Raw genomic sequence first — 17,092 nt, forward strand, 5'->3', positions numbered from 1 at the left:
GGCCTATCTGTGGCCTACCGTGGATTCTTTAATCACTGCGGTGACTAAGAAAACGGCTTTGCCGGTGGAAGGTGGCACGGCCCTAAAGGACACCCAAGACAGAAGATTGGAGGCGGCCTTAAGGTCGTCCTTTGAGGCGACTGCTTTAAGTTTGCAGACCTCGGTTTGCGGTTCCTATGTGGCCAGGGCGTGCCTGACTATGGTGCAGCGGGCTTCCCCCTCGGATCATTCCTTGAGGGCTGATTGGCCGGCCCTGGAATCGGGCCTAGCCTATTTGGCAGACTTGCTGTATGATGTCTTGAGAGCCTCAGCTAAAGGTATGGCTCAGACAGTCTCTGCGCGGCGGTGGCTTTGGCTGAAACATTGGTCTGCTGACCACGCCTCTAAATCCCGCCTGGCTAGATTGCCTTTTAAAGGCAAGCTGCTCTTTGGGGTCGAGCTGGACAAAATCGTGACCGATCTCGGCACGTCTAAGGGCAAGAAGTTACCAGAGGTCAGGGCTCGGGCTAGTACTCGTTCCGGTACCTCCAGAGGACGGTTTCAGGAAGCCCGTCGGTACCGCCCGGGCAGGCCGGGCTCCTCTGCCCCCTCTTCCTTCAAGAGGAATTTCTCCCCCAAGCAGCATTCATTTCGCAGAGACCGCCGTCCCGGAGGTGCTCCCTCCGGTCCTCCCCCAGGGTCTCGTGCCCAATGACGGGGCCTTGGTCCATGCCCCAGTGCAGATTGGAGGACGGCTGTCCTCGTTTCTGGGTGAGTGGACCACAATAACTTCAGACGCTTGGGTGCTGGAAGTCATCAGAGACGGCTACAAGCTAGAGTTCTGCCGACCCTTTAGAGACGGGTTTGTACTCTCTCCCTGCAAGTCTCCGGTCAAAGCTGTGGCAGTGCAGCAGACCTTGGACAACCTGATCCGCCTGGGTGCAGTCGTTCCGGTGCCAGAAAGTCAGCTTGGCAAGGGACGTTACTCCATTTACTTTGTGGTACCAAAGAAAGGAGGTTCTGTCCGGCCTATCCTCGACCTCAAAGGGGTCAATCGGGCCTTGAAAGTGCGGCACTTTCGCATGGAGACTCTCCGCTCTGTTATAGCGGCAGTGAAGGCAGGAGAGTTCTTGGCTTCCTTGGACATCAAGGAAGCGTACCGGCATATTCCCATCTGGCCTCCTCACCAACGCTTTCTGCGTTTTGCAGTCCTGGGACGACACTTCCAGTTCAGAGCCCTCCCTTTCGGGTTGGCTACTGCTCCGCGGACCTTTTCCAAAGTAATGGTGGTCATAGCGGCCTTCCTGCGAAAGGAAGGAGTACAAGTCCATCCTTATCTGAACGACTGGTTGATCCGAGCCCCCTCTTATGCAGAGTGCGGCAAAGCTGTGGACCGGGTAGTTGCTCTTTTGAGCTCCCTGGGATGGATCATCAACTGGAAGAAGAGCCAGCTGCACCCGACTCAGTCCCTGGAGTATCTGGGAGTTCGATTCGACACCCAAGTGGGCAGAGTGTTCCTGCCAGACAATCGGATTGTCAAGCTTCAGGCTCAGGTGGACTAGTTCCTAGTAGCCTCTCCTATTCGGGCTTGGGACTACGTGCAGCTGTTGGGCTCTATGACGGCCACGATGGAAGTAGTGCCCTGGGCCAGGGCTCATATGAGACCACTACAACAATCTCTGCTGCTGCGCTGGACTCCGATGTCGGAGGATTATGCTGTGCGCCTTCCCTTGGACCCAGCAGTGCGCAAGGCGCTGAGCTGGTGGACGCAGACAGACAAGTTGTCTGCAGGAATGCCTCTGGTGACCCCGGAGTGGATTGTCGTCATGACAGACGCCTCTTTGATGGGCTGGGGAGCCCGCTGCTTGGGAAGGACAGCGCAGGGGCTCTGGTCTCCTGCAGAGGCAAGTGGTCTATCAACCTCCTGGAACTCAGAACCATTCGGTTGGTGGTATTGGAGTTCATCCTGGTACTGGTGTTGAAGCCTGTACGGGTCCTGTCGGACAATGCCACGGCTGTGGCCTATGTCATCCGCCAGGGAGGTACCAAGAGCGCCCCTCTAGCCAAGGAGGCTATGAATCTATGCCAGTGGGCGGAAGCGAACCTGGAGCAGCTTTCAGCGGCCCACTTTGCCGGAGTCATGAATGTTAAGGCGGACTTTCTCAGTCGCCATACTTTGGAGCCCGGACAGCGGCAGCTATCTGCTCAGGCGTTCTTGGACATCACGAAGCGCTGGGGCCAGCCGAGCCTGGATCTGATGGCGTCATCGGCCATTTGCCAAGTGCCGCGCTTGTTCAGCAGAGGACGGGACCCTCGATCCCTGGGAGTAGATGCTCTTCTCCAACAGTGGCCGACACAAGAGCTTCTCTATGTGTTCCCGCCCTGGCCCATGTTGGGCAGGGTGCTAGACCGGGTGGCAAAGCATCCCGGCAGGGTAATCCTGGTGGTCCGGATTGGCCCAGATGTCCCTGGTATGTGGACTTGATCAGGCTCTCAGTCGGCGATCCTCTGCGGCTGCCAGTGGAGCAGGGCCTGTTACATCAGGGTCCCGTGGTGATGGAGGATCCCTCCCCCTTTGGTCTTCCGGCCTGGCTATTGAGCGGCAGCGTCTGAGGAAGAAGGGCTTCTCAGACAAGGTCATCGCCACTGTGCTGAGAGCGAGGAAGCGCTCTACTTCTACTGCTTACGCCAGGGCTTGGCGTATCTTTGCAGCGTGGTGTGAAGCAGGCTCACTTTCTCCCTTCACTGCTCCAATTTCTTCAGTGTTGGCGTTCCTGCAAGAAGGTCTGGACAAAGGCCTGTCGCTCAGTTCCCTGAAAGTTCAGGTAGCGGCTCTGGCTTGCTTCAGGGGCCGCCTGAAGGGTGCTTCCCTGGCTTCGCAGCCAGATGTGGTGCGCTTTCTCAAGGGAGTTAATCACCTGCGCCCTCCTCTGCGCTCAGTGGTGCCTGCGTGGAATCTTAACCTGGTGCTAAGAGCATTGCAGAAGCCGCCTTTTGAACCCTTGTCGAGGGCATCTCTGAAAGACCTGACGTTGAAAGCAGTCTTTTTGGTGGCTATCACTTCAGCCAGAAGAGTTTCCGAGCTCCAGGCACTCTCATGTCGAGAGCTTTTTCTGCAGTTTACTGAGGCAGGAGTGACTATTCGCACAGTGGCTTCCTTCCTGCCCAAGAGTGTTTTTCGCTTCCATGTGATTCAGCAGCTCTGTCTCCCTTCCTTTCGTAGGGAGGTCTACCCAGAGGAATACTCTGCTCTCAATTTCTGGATGTGAGACGAGTCATCATCAGATACTTGGAAGTGACCAATGATTTCCGGAAATCGGATCATCTGTTTGTCCTGTTTTCAGGTCCTCGTAAGGGTCTGCAGGCTTCTAAGCCTACAGTGGCAAGATGGGCAAGGAAGCCATTGCAGCGGTTTAGGGAGATTTGCAAGGCGGCATCTTGGGCTTCGGCCCATACCTTTGCCAGGCATTACCGCTTGACTGTGGCTGCTCGGGCGGAGGCCCGGTTTGGAGCGTCAGTGTTGCGGTCAGGGATTTCTATGTCCCGCCCTGGGTGAGTACTGCTTCGGTACATCCCACCAGTCTATGGATTGATCAGCTTGATGATATGGAAGGTAAAATTATGTATCATACCTGATAATTTTCTTTCCATTAATCATAGCTGATCAATCCATAGCCCCTCCCAGATATCTGTACTGTTTATATTCTGGTTGAATTTTAGGTTCAAGTTTAGCCTTCAGTTACTTCAGGAGGACTTCGTGTTCAAGTTCTTCTGTCACTTGGATTCTTCAAGAGTTGAGACGAGTTTGTGTAACAGTGAGCTGCTGCATTCCTCTCCCCTCCGTTTTACGGGGCTGGATTGAGACATAAATTCTGCCGGCACTCCCTCCCGCTTCGTGCGGCTGTAGGGCAGCTTTGTACCCCTCCCGCCTCGGCGGTGTTAGGGTCAGTCAGCTCCTCCCGCGGTTGCGGTTGCAGGATAAGCCAGATCCCCCCGCATCGGCGGGTGTGGTGTCCCTCCCCCGCTCCACGGGGATGAGCTGGACGGATTCCCCTCCCCCACTTGTGTGGGGATGAGCTGGGTTTATTCCCCTCCCCCGTTTCGGCGGTGGTGAGCTGGGCAGAGTGTCCCTTCGTGGGTGTAATTCTCTAAGTGCTGAGTCCTGCGGATGGAGCTTTGATATCGACATACTGAGGAGTTTCCGGCAGCACATGACCACATATAGGGAGGCAAAAGGATTGCTCTCTATCTCCACCTGCTGGTAGATGGACACAACCCACCAGTCTATGGATTGATCAGCTATGATTAATGGAAAGAAAATTATCAGGTATGATACATAATTTTACCTTATTGCTGCTCCTTTGAAAAGGTATCACGACCTACTAAGAGGCCTACATTGAAAATAGAAAGCATGACAAAGAAACAACCTGATGCCAAATTCAGATTTTCTTGTGTACCTCTTTGCCCTTGCAGTGGAAAGTACCACAAATGATGTCACTGTTGAGTAAACCAAGGTTTGTTTCTTATAAGAAAGGAAAATGAGGCTTATTCATGGCAGTATAAGTTATAACCTACAGTTATTCCGTATGATTCTGTACGCAGGTGGTTTCTTGTTGAGACAAATTATGACCATTGGACATCACCACCTCCCTTGGATGACCGACGGTATGTTTAGATAGATTTACTTCAATGCTAAAAAAAAAAAAAAAAAGACTAGAATTTCTTTACACCTTGTCTTCAACCAAAGTTGTATTCTTTCATACTTACGTTCTCTATTGCCTTCATTTTTCTTCTTTTGTTATTGTTTTTCTTTCTCCATAATATCACTGAAATATTTTATGATATTTGGGAGATTTTACAGTGTCCTGCTCACAGCAAAATGTTATGAGAGCCTTTTATAATGTGCGCTAGAATCTGAGCTAAATGCATTGTAGTACAGGATTTTACAACGTGCTGAGCCCAGATTTAACACGGCCATTTCAGGACATGCCCTGTATTGTTTTGCAGGTTATATGATACCATTAGTGTACATTACCTGCAGAGAACTAATGTGGGAGCACATATCACTTCTATTTAGTAGGGTCTGCCATACTGGGACAGACCAAAGGTCCATCAAGTCCAGTGGCCAATCCAAGTCACAAATATCTGGCAAGATCCCAAAACAGTACAACATATTTTATGCTGCTTATCCTAGAAATAAGCAATGGATTTTCCCCAAGTCCATTTTAATAATGGCTTATGGACTTTTCTTTTAGGAAGCTATCCAAACCTTTTTTAAACCCCGTTAAGCTAACTGCTTTTACCACATTCTCTGGCAACAAATTCCAGAGTTTAATTAGCAAGGTAGCGTGTTATATTCCGCTACCTGGTTAATGCACAGTTAAAGAATATAACACGCTACCTTGCTAAATGCTTCCAGGCCACTCCCTATCCATGCCATGTCCCCTGATTTAAAAATTCAGCAAAATTTAGTACTGTAATGGCACTATTTACCACGCCAAAAGAGGTAGAATACTGCAGTGTGCATTGACCCTCGGATTCTATATATGGTGCCTAGAATTGTGTGCCAAAATTTGAGCACACTCCCAAGATGTGCATGCAAATTAATTGCCTAATGAGCCACTTAATGTCAATAATTGGGTGCTGATAACCAATTATTGACGTTAATTGGCACTGATTAAAATTGGAAGTAGGTGGGACTGTTGTAATGTTTGTAAGCTGTGGTAATGAGATGTTTAACTGATAAAGCAAAATATTAATCTTTAATTCTTTATAATGTCAGGAACATGTGATAGTTAACAGTAATCCCAGGGAAGTGATCTTTATTTTATTACCCTTTTGCATGGAAGGAATCTGGAAAGCTGTGGTGTTTATGTTTAAACCTGTTTATTAAGTTTTCTCCATTGTACAAGGAAAATGAACCATAGATCCAAGGAAGGCATAATACATGAGGCATCAGTGGCGTTCCTAGCCTGGATCACACCCGGGGCGGATCGCCGATGCGCCCCCCCCCCCCCCCCTGCAAAATGACACCCCCCCCCCCGGGTGCACGCCGCTGGGGGGGGGGGTGCCGCAGCGCGCGCCTGTCGGCTCCGAGTTTGCTAACTTCGCTCGTTCGCTGCAGCTCCCTCTGCCCCGGAACAGGAAGTAACCTGTATGTAGCAAGCTAGCCTAGGTGTAGAATGGGTATATTGTCAGTCACCCTACATATTAAAGGCTTGAGAGAAGAGCCAGGCTTTCACCTGCTTCCTGAAGTAGAGGTAGTCTCAAGTTTTACATAGCCCCCTCTGGGTGTAAATTCCAGAGCATGGGGGCTACTCCAGTGGAGCTGAATCGGTTGGGTTGATTTCAGATCTGCAGTTGTATGAGGATTTATTTGTTTTTAGGGACTTTAATGCCCCACAAAACAGGAAAAGTCTTTTGTGTTTTATTGTGCTTGGACAATCTTGATTATCATTGAATTATTTGCTCACCTACCCATATTCAGTGAAACACTTTAGATTTAATTTTTGTCTCTAATTTTGGACCTTGTGTGCAATGTAGCCATACCTGGACTGGCATGTCCAGTGGAAACAGTTTTTATTGGCTTCCACTGGCTTCATAGCTAGACAGATATAGCCAATAGGATTCAGAGAACACCGGTACTTAAGCATGCTATGAAAATAGTAGAAAGATAGTGAACTCACAAATCTAAGCTTTGTACCTCGAGCAGTAGAGGGTTAAGTGATCTACCCAGGGTCACAAGGAGCCACAATAAAAATTGAACCCAGTTTCCTCAAGTTCTCAATCCACTGCACTAACCATTAGGCTACTCCTCCGCTCTTATTTTTTTTATTACTATAAGGCCCATTCCTCTTTTAGCTCTAGGAATGTACAGTCTTGGCATACACTGATTCTTATAGACTACCTAATGAGCACAGAGGAGTTTTCTTGTTTGTATATCCAATCTTTTGAGGTCAATTGACAATTCCAAACCTGTATGAGAGTACAGGAATCACAAGCTGGTTGATGACTTTTATACTTTATTCTTTGATTAGAGCACTTTTTTATATTAATTTATATTTGTAATCTGGAGGAACACCCATCGTTAGTGCGGAGGGGCCTGGGAACCAGGGGAAATAGGGTTCGATTTCCACTGCAGCTCCTTGTGACTTAGCCGTCTGTTGCCCCAGGTACAAAGTAAGTACCTGTACATATTATGTACAAACCGCTTTGATTGTAACCACAGAAAGGCAGTATATCACATCCCATCCCCTTTCCCCTAGCAATTGCACATTATAGCACAAGCATGCCCTTATAGAATAGTGCTTAGGGTGGCTATGTGTGTAAGTGCCATTTTTCTGAACGCTTAAGATGTAAGTAATCCCAGGCGCCCAATTAGAGATTTGTGCTTCATGCATTTTCCCCATAGCCATAAAATGGAAAAATTCTTTGGTAAAGAGGGCCTCTAAAATTGTAGTAATCAAACTAACCATGACGTTTTACCCTTCTAAGTGAAACTTGAAAGGTCATAACTTTTTGTAAAGCTGACATTTTGCTTTTTATGTTTACAGAACTCCAGCCATCAAGGCCCTGAATGCCACTGGACAAAAAAATATTAATAACGATACCCTTTATAAGGTATATGTGAAAGAAAATAAAACCTGTCTCAGATAGAAACAGCTCCTCTGATATTCAGTCTGTGGCAGTCAATGATTTTAAAACCACTGACTGCATGCTGAATCTACCAAATTTACCGCTATCAACACACCTAAACTAAACCTGCCAATATCAGAAAATTTAAAAATCCTTGGAGTCACAATTGACCGACACCTAACACTTGAGACTCACGCGAACAACACAACAAAAAAGATGTTCTACTTCATGTGGAAACTGAAAAGAATAAAACCATTCTTTCCAAGATCTGTCTTCCGCAGCCTAGTGCAATCACTCGTAATCAGCCATCTGGACTACTGCAACTCACTATACGCAGGCTGCAAAGAACAAATATTGAGAAAACTTCAAACAGCCCAGAACACAGCAGCCAGACTCATCTTCAGAAAACCAAAATACGAACGTGCAACACCCTTACGTGAGAAACTACACTGGCTCCCACTCAAGGAACGTATCACCTTTAAAGTATGCACGTTAGTTCACAAAATCATTCACGGTGAAGCCCCTGCATACATGTCTGACTTAATAGACCTGCCACCCAGAAATGCCAAAGGATCATCCCGAACTTTCCTCAACCTCCACTTCCCTAAGTGCAAAGGCATAAAGTACAAAGTACTACATGCATCAACCTTCTCCTACATGAGCACGCAACTCTGGAATACACTACCACACAACCTGAAAACGATCTATGAACTAACCGACTTCCGTAAACGATTGAAGACCTATATCTTTGAAAAAACTTACTGCAAGGATCAAAACACATGAATTCCATGCACACCAACACAATGTATCAAGATATTCTCTTCTAAACTCTCTTTCCCCATATTCTCTCCCACTCAAAAATCTACCCACAGATAAAATTGCAATACCCTAACGCTCTCTTGCTATTATTCGATCACCCTATCATTCCCCCTATGTCACATCCCATAGTTTCTACGCCCCAAAGATGATTGACTTGACTTTGTCTTCCATAACTCTTCACAATGTAACCCATAATCGCAATGTAACAAACTGTATTTCCATAATTCATAATGTATTGTAAGCCACACTGAGCCCGCAAATAGGTGGGAAAATGTGGGAAACAAATGTAATAAATAAATAAATAAATAAAAATCTATCCTGAATGTTCAGTGCTGGGGCCATGCCTGGGCAGCATCATTGAATATGTGGATCAGCTGCTGGCCTGGAAGTTACGCAGGTGCCAGCGCTCACATAGCTAAGCAGGCATAAATAGCTTCCCCCATGTCCATCTCAATAACAGACTATGGGCGTTTCCTCCAGGAGCTTGTCCAAACCGTGTTTAAACCCAGATATGCTAATCACTGTTACTACATCCTCCTGCATCAAGTTCCAGAGCTTAACTATTCTTTGAGTGAAAAAATATTTCCTCCTATTTGTTTTAAAAGTATTTCCATGTAATTTCATTGAGTGTCCCCTGGTCTTTGTACTTTTTGAAAGAGTGAAAAATGGATTCACTTTTACTCATTCTACACCATTTAGGATTTTGTAGACCTCAATCATATCTCCCCTCAGCCGTCTCATTTCCAAACTGAGGGACACTTTGAGGTCAATTACAGCATATGGAACCTGAGCAGGCTATTCTGGGAATATCTGCCCGCTTAGCTATGTGACCTTCGGCACTAAATATGTCCAGTGCCTGCATAACTGCTGGCTACTCTTCACCTCCACCCATGGACCACCCCATCAATAACGCACAGTGCTGCAGTGGTCAGGGGGAATATTCAGAGGCACTGTGCAGTTAAGTGCTGCCTGCATATTGTGACAGGCTACAAGTTCCATGGGGACACAAGAAGGAAGGTTGAGCAGACAGGAAAACATGGCATGGATCAGTGTCTCTCTCAGGAAAAAGGGGTGGGGAAAGCGGGACCAGGAACTTATGGGCAGATGAGTGAAAGCCCCGCACTGTTCCAAACAGTGCTCTAAAAATAGCCCCCATGATCAGAGATAATAGTATGTAAAATCCCTAAGGAAGTGGGGGAATGGCAGGAGCCTTATTATTTGCATGGAACAAAAGCATTCCATTGTGGAGTGAAGGAAGAGTGTCCTATGTTTACTCTGATAGAACAGGAATACATTGTTGAACCATGATTAACTAGAATCAGTGTTTGAAAAGGAAGACATATAGAACTGTGTTTGTTTTGGTGATTTTGAATGAAGAGCATTTTTAGAACATTCTAGAGCCTGACAGTCTAAGCAGCCTTTCTCTTAAAGGTAAGCTCACTCTCAGTCAGAGATGCTGCCCAGACCAACATCTGGGAGATCTGTGGAAAGAGGTGGGTGAATTCCCAGGGGGCACCATGTCACAATATCCAGGGTCAGCTCGTTGAGCAGGGTTTCAATGAGTAGGAGTGTCTCCTGCCCACTTAAACCCTGTTGAATATTGACTGAAGCCTGACTACAGAGCTGTAGGCGGATCCGTTTAATGCATCTTATTCAAAGATTCAGATACCTAGACCGTGACTGAAGTATTGGATAGAGGTTTGAGGGGAGTAGTGTGTATCTGTTTTGTGCCCCACTGAAGACAGTTTTTCATTTGAAACAATTTTGTTTGAGTTGTGCAATAGCAATAGGTTAAGAAATTAAGGAATAATATTTGGGAGAGACTAAGGACATAAGGAAAGCCAGACTGTGTTAGACAAAAATCTATTGAGCTCAGCATCCTGTCTCTGACAGTATACAGTCCAGGTTATGGATTTCTGAAAGATCCTTGTAAAGGTAACTGAATGACTTTTTTTTTTTTAATTATTACATTTGTACCCCGCGCTTTCCCACTCATGGCAGGCTCAATGGCGGCTTACATATACAGGTACTTATTTGTACCTGGGGCAATGGAGGGTTAAGTGACTTGCCCAGAGTTACAAAGAGCTGCCTGTGCCTGCAGTGGGAATCGAACCCAGTTCCCCAGGATCAAAGTCTATGTGGTTATCTTGAATCAGATAAGTCACTTTGAGGCATATTTTCAAAGCACTTAGCCTTCCAAAGTTCCATAGGTTTCTATGGAACTTTGGAACACTAAGTGCTTTGAAAACATGCCTCTTTATTCACTTAAGGGGGGGGGGGGGGTTGAAAGAAATTTAGCCCATGACTTTTACAATTATAGCTCAAGGTGAGTTACAATCAGGTACAGTAGATATTTTCTTTAGAGAGCTTTACAGCCTAAGGGGCCCTTTTACTAAGATGTGCTATGAAATGAGCTTAGCATGTCCTAACCCGTGGCTTTCCCACACGCTAAACTCATTTCTAGCGTATCATAAAACAGGGCGCTTTTGATTATTTTTTTTTGCAGGTCGTGTGCTAATGTCATTAGCGCATGGCAACTGCAAATAATTAATGTGGGAGCACTTAACTGCCTCCTGTTTGTTTTCAATGTGCTCTTGTGTAACTTCATGGAGTGTCCCCTAGCCTTTGTAATTTTTGAAAGCCTAAACAATCTTTTCAGGATTTTATAGATCTCTATCATTTCTCCTCTCAACAGTCTGTCCTCTAAGCTGAAGAGCCCTAATCTCTTTAGCTTTTCAGGAGATACTTCTATAATTCATATCATTCAATAAGTTATCTGCGGAAATGTGCGCCCTGCCTGTGCTCTGCCCAGAGACCCCCCTCCCCCGTGTATACCCGCCTGCAAACTGCACACCATCACACACATGTGCATAGTTATACAATTGCACATAGGCAGCGTATTGGGAAAATGTCTTCAAAAAGACAGTAAAAAAACTCCTAATTAATAAGTAACACATGTTCACATATAGGATATATGCCAGTATTCTAATGAGTACAAACTCTTCCCCCAAGTGATTAAAATTTTTATGTTATGCTGGGATTTATCAGAAAATTAGAATATTCAGCCCACAGTGCAGCTCCATAGCGTCAGGGCAAATTATCATTCGTCATCGATCTGTATTTAAAAAAAAACATATATTACAAAATGAGCTTGCGGAGCTACTGTTAGTAATGTGTAATTTATCCTTAAAATCGAGCATGGTACCAGAAGATTGGAGGGTGGCCAATGTAACGCCGATTTTTAAAAAAGGCTCCAGAGGAGATTCGGGAAATTTATAGACCGGTGAGTCTGACCTCGGTGCCGGGCAAAATGGTAGAGACTATTATTAAGAACAAAATTGCAGAGCATATTCAAAAGCATTGATTAATGAGACAAAGTCAACATGGATTTAGTGAAGGGAAATCTTGCCTCACCAATCTATTACATTTCTTTGAAGGGGTGAACAAACGTGGATAAAGGTGAGCCGGTTGATATTGTGTATCTGGATTTTCAGAAGGCGTTTGACAAAGTACCTCATGAAAGACTCGAGAGGAAATTGGAGAGTCATGGGATAGGAGGTAGTGTCCTATTGTGGATTAAAAACTGGTTAAAAGATAGAAAACAGAGAGTAGGGTTAAATGGTCAGTATTCTCAATGGAGAAGGATAGTTAGTGGGGTTCCCCAGGGTCTTTGCTGGGACCGCTGCTTTTTAACATATTTATAAATGACCTAGAGATGGGAGTAACTAGTGAGGTCATTAAATTTGCTGATGACACAAAGTTATTCAAAGTCGTTAAATCGCGGGAGGATTGTGAAAAATTATAAGAGGACCTTACGAGACTGGGAGACTGGGCATCTAAATGGCAGATGACGTTTAATGTGAGCAAGTGTAAAGTGATGCATTTGGGAAAGAGGAACCTGAATTATAGCTATGTCATGCAAGTTCCACGTTAGGAGTCACGGACCAAGAAAGGGATCTAGGCGTCGTCGTTGATGATACGTTGAAACCTGCTCAGTGTGCTGCTGTGGCTAAGAAAGCAAATAGAATGTTAGGTATTATTAGGAAGGGAATGGAAAACAAAAATGAGGATGTTATAATGCCTTTTTTTCGGTCCATGGTGCGACTGCACCTCGAATATTGTGTTCAATTCTGGTCACCCCATCTCAAAAAGGATATAGTGGAATTAGAAAAGGTGCAGTGAAGGGCGACGAAAATGATAAAGGGGATGGGACAACTTCCCTATGAGGAAAGGCTAAAGCGGCTAGGGCTCTTCAGCTTGGAGACAAGGTGGCTGAGGGGAGATATGATAGAGGTCTATAAAATAATGAGTGGAGTTGAACGGGTAGATGTGAAGCGTCTGTTCACACTTTCCAAAAATACTAGGACTAGGGGGCATGTGATGAAGCTACAATGTAGTAAATTTAAAACGAATCAGAGAAAAATTTTCTTCACTTAATGTGTAATTAAACTCTGGAATTTGTTGCCAGAGAATGTGGTAAAGGCGGCTAGCTTAGCGGAATTTTAAAAAGGTTTGGATGGCTTCCTAAAGGAAACGTCCATAGACCGTTATTAAATGGACTTGGAGAAAATCCACTATTTCTGGGATAAGCAGTATAAAATGTTTTGTACTTTTTTGGGATCTTGCCAGGTATTTGTGACCTGGATTGGCCACTGTTGGAAACAGGATGCTGGGCTTGATGGACCTTTGGTCTTTCCCAGTATGGCAACACTTATGTACTTATGCAAAATGCAGTAATGATTCATAATCACTTAGGGCCGTTTACTAAGCTGCACTATAGGCACGCTAGCGTTTTTAGCGCGTGCTAATGCTAGAGACACCCATAAGAATATATGGGTGTCTCTAGCGTTAGCAAGTGCTAAAAACGCTAGCACATCTTAGTAAACAGGGCCCTAAGGAGTATAATTTAGGTTCAGATTTTAACTTATTTTATCTTGGAGCTCAATTTCATATACAGTGGGGGAAATAAGTATTTGATCCCTTGCTGATTTTGTAAGTTTGCCCACTGACAAAGACATGAGCAGCCCATAATTGAAGGGTAGGTTATTGGTAACAGTGAGAGATAGCACATCACAAATTAAATCCGGAAAATCACATTGTGGAAAGTATATGAATTTATTTGCATTCTGCAGAGGGAAATAAGTATTTGATCCCCCACCAACCAGTAAGAGATCTGGCCCCTACAGACCAGGTAGATGCTCCAAATCAACTCGTTACCTGCATGACAGACAGCTGTCGGCAATGGTCACCTGTATGAAAGACACCTGTCCACAGACTCAGTGAATCAGTCAGACTCTAACCTCTACAAAATGGCCAAGAGCAAGGAGCTGTCTAAGGATGTCAGGGACAAGATCATACACCTGCACAAGGCTGGAATGGGCTACAAAACCATCAGTAAGACGCTGGGCGAGAAGGAGACAACTGTTGGTGCCATAGTAAGAAAATGGAAGAAGTACAAAATGACTGTCAATCGACAAAGATCTGGGGCTCCACGCAAAATCTCACCTCATGGGGTATCCTTGATCATGAGGAAGGTTAGAAATCAGCCTACAACTACAAGGGGGGAACTTGTCAATGATCTCAAGGCAGCTGGGACCACTGTCACCACGAAAACCATTGGTAACACATTACGACATAACGGATTGCAATCCTGCAGTGCCCGCAAGGTCCCCCTGCTCCGGAAGGCACATGTGACGGCCCGTCTGAAGTTTGCCAGTGAACACTGGATGATGCCGAGAGTGATTGGGAGAAGGTGCTGTGGTCAGATGAGACAAAAATTGAGCTCTTTGGCATGAACTCAACTCGCCGTGTTTGGAGGAAGAGAAATGCTGCCTATGACCCAAAGAACACCGTCCCCACTGTCAAGCATGGAGGTGGAAATGTTATGTTTTGGGGGTGTTTCTCTGCTAAGGGCACAGGACTACTTCACCGCATCAATGGGAGAATGGATGGGGCCATGTACCGTACAATTCTGAGTGACAACCTCCTTCCCTCCACCAGGGCCTTAAAAATGGGTCGTGGCTGGGTCTTCCAGCACGACAATGACCCAAAACATACAGCCAAGGCAACAAAGGAGTGGCTCAGGAAGAAGCACATTAGGGTCATGGAGTGGCCTAGCCAGTCACCAGACCTTAATCCCATTGAAAACTTATGGAGGGAGCTGAAGCTGCGAGTTGCCAAGCGACAGCCCAGAACTCTTAATGATTTAGAGATGATCTGCAAAGAGGAGTGGACCAAAATTCCTCCTGACATGTGTGCAAACCTCATCATCAACTACAGAAGACGTCTGACCGCTGTGCTTGCCAACAAGGGTTTTGCCACCAAGTATTAGGTCTTGTTTGCCAGAGGGATCAAATACTTATTTCCCTCTGCAGAATGCAAATAAATTCATATACTTTCCACAATGTGATTTTCCGGATTTAATTTGTGATGTGCTATCTCTCACTGTTACCAATAACCTACCCTTCAATTATGGGCTGCTCATGTCTTTGTCAGTGGGCAAACTTACAAAATCAGCAAGGGATCAAATACTTATTTCCCCCACTGTAGCTAGGAGACATATAATGCCAACATGAATCCATGTTTCATCATTTGGCTGTATGAAAGGCTGGTCTCCTATAGAGAAAAAACATTTTAATTAGCAAAATACCAAAAATACATTATAAAAAACATTTACTTAGCTACAAGCTTATTCTCTCTTATCCAACAGTAAAACAGACCAAAAAGATTTGCTCCTGCGGTTCAGTATAATATGGCCGTGGCTTCTTTTTCCAACTGTCAGTCCTTTTGAACACAATCACATGTTTTTTAACCACCAATTAGAGAGCTGGACTAGATCAACATCATCCATTCAACTTCTTTATTTGACCTATCAGGAGCTGCTGAGCGCAATTTAAAAAGCCATTACTGTTCTCTGTAATTCAAGTAGCGTTCATAATTATCACCCTCCCATCCTTCAGATATCTGGTCAACAACTCTCCAACAAATGTCTATGAGTTGATGTTTCTCCTATTCCCAATGTTGGACCAAAGGGAGGGAGGGAGAGGGAGGGAAAGGGGCTTGATATACTGCCTTTCTGTGGTTACAATCAAAGGTATTTACATATTATATACATGTACTTATTTTGTACTTGGGGCAATGGGGCTTCACAATTATGAGTTTGAATTCTAGATTTGTACTCATTAAGGCGCAGCTTTATCGAGAGCTTACTTTTGCCGATATAGATCTTATTACAGGGGCACATAATAATATATATCACCATGGAGGCTGAGCAGTTGGGGTATAGTTGGGATTGAATTGCATCATTTAGTTTGATGATCTATCCATTGAGAACCAGTTAATATACTTGAGCACCACTGACATTGTCCACAAGCTGTATGAGATCCCACAAGAGTGTTCTGCCTAGAACCCCCATATTTCTTGAAAAGAATTTCACCAATATTTTGTCCCCTCTGATATGGTACTAGAGGACAGGTGCAATTGTAGAGCATACCAATAAGATCAAATAGATTACGCTATTAAAAGAGCCAAAGAAGAGAAAGGCAAAACACATACCAGAGCTTCTAATTCAGTATGTTCACAATATTGGAATAGCAAATCTCATTGAGCAAAATGCGTTCTTAAAAAAGCTTTACATAACACAGCCCTCGGGTATCCCCATGCCAGAAATATGTAAAAAATGTAGCCTGTTGCTTAAAGTCAGACTCGATGTACTAAGTTAATGGGAATGAGAAATGGTTTGGGGGAGAGTGAATGGGAATGATCAGTCAAATCATTTTACGACTAGGACTAATTGCCAAATGGGAGGTAAAGGGTTAAATGAGTGAGGCAATCTGAGAACATTCCATCTCTAAGCATGATCCCTTGGGGTCAGGACTGGGTGGGCTGGCAGCCAGTGTGGGGAGCAGGTACCAGTACTGCCATTCTATTACAATGCGGTTTAATTAAATACAATTAAAAAGAGGAAAAGCATCCAAAGTTCTCCAGCCTGAAAAAATTACTGTTAATCATGTTGGTAATTAGTTTCCAGGCTTTCTGCATGTAGCATGTTATATACTGTGCACGTGATTGAGGATAAAATTGTAATGTACAAGTACTACCTATGGTGTGATTACACATCGTGGAATTTATAAAATATGCCCATAGTATTATATAATTAATTTATTAATATGTTGTGTGTGTATTTTTTTAAATAAATACATAGGGTGACATTATTTTATTTTGACTACAATCTTGTGTGTCAGTTTGTTGAAAGATTGAGGTTACATCTGAACCAGATCCCAGCATGTTTTTTTGTTGTTTTTAAATGCAGGTCTTGTCGGTGGAACCTGTTTTAAATGTGTAAGTACTGCTTTGTTTGCATGTCTACAGTTTCCATTGCTCTACCCCAGTGCTCCTGAACCCTATCCTGGAGGCATACCTTACCAGTCAGAATTACCACAATGAGGCCCAGATGCATCAATCAAACGTTAAAAAAAACTAAAACGTAAAAGTCCTAACGAATTTGAAAAAACGTAGAATGCACCAAAAAAACAAGTCGCACACGTTCGGTGCGGTATTGAAAAGTACAATGTATTAAACATTCGTAATCCCCGTCGGTAATCGGCCCCTAAAGCATGCGCAGAGCAGCCAAGCGCTATGCCGGCTGCTCTGCGCATGC

General features: G+C 44.8%; 1 protein-coding gene across 1 annotated transcript in view; it reads left to right on the forward strand.

The window, feature by feature from the left end:
* NAAA (N-acylethanolamine acid amidase) overlaps nt 1–17,092 on the forward strand; it is a 158,860-nt gene that overhangs the window by 125,429 nt on the left and 16,339 nt on the right. The window contains exons 7-9 of the mRNA XM_030190650.1: nt 4,582–4,644; nt 7,533–7,599; nt 16,745–16,773. Of these exons, the coding sequence (XP_030046510.1) occupies nt 4,582–4,644; nt 7,533–7,599; nt 16,745–16,773 (159 nt within the window). The remainder of the gene's footprint in view (nt 1–4,581; nt 4,645–7,532; nt 7,600–16,744; nt 16,774–17,092) is intronic.

Source organism: Microcaecilia unicolor, chromosome 2, assembly GCF_901765095.1.
Source record: "Microcaecilia unicolor chromosome 2, aMicUni1.1, whole genome shotgun sequence".
Lineage (NCBI taxonomy): Eukaryota > Metazoa > Chordata > Amphibia > Gymnophiona > Siphonopidae > Microcaecilia > Microcaecilia unicolor.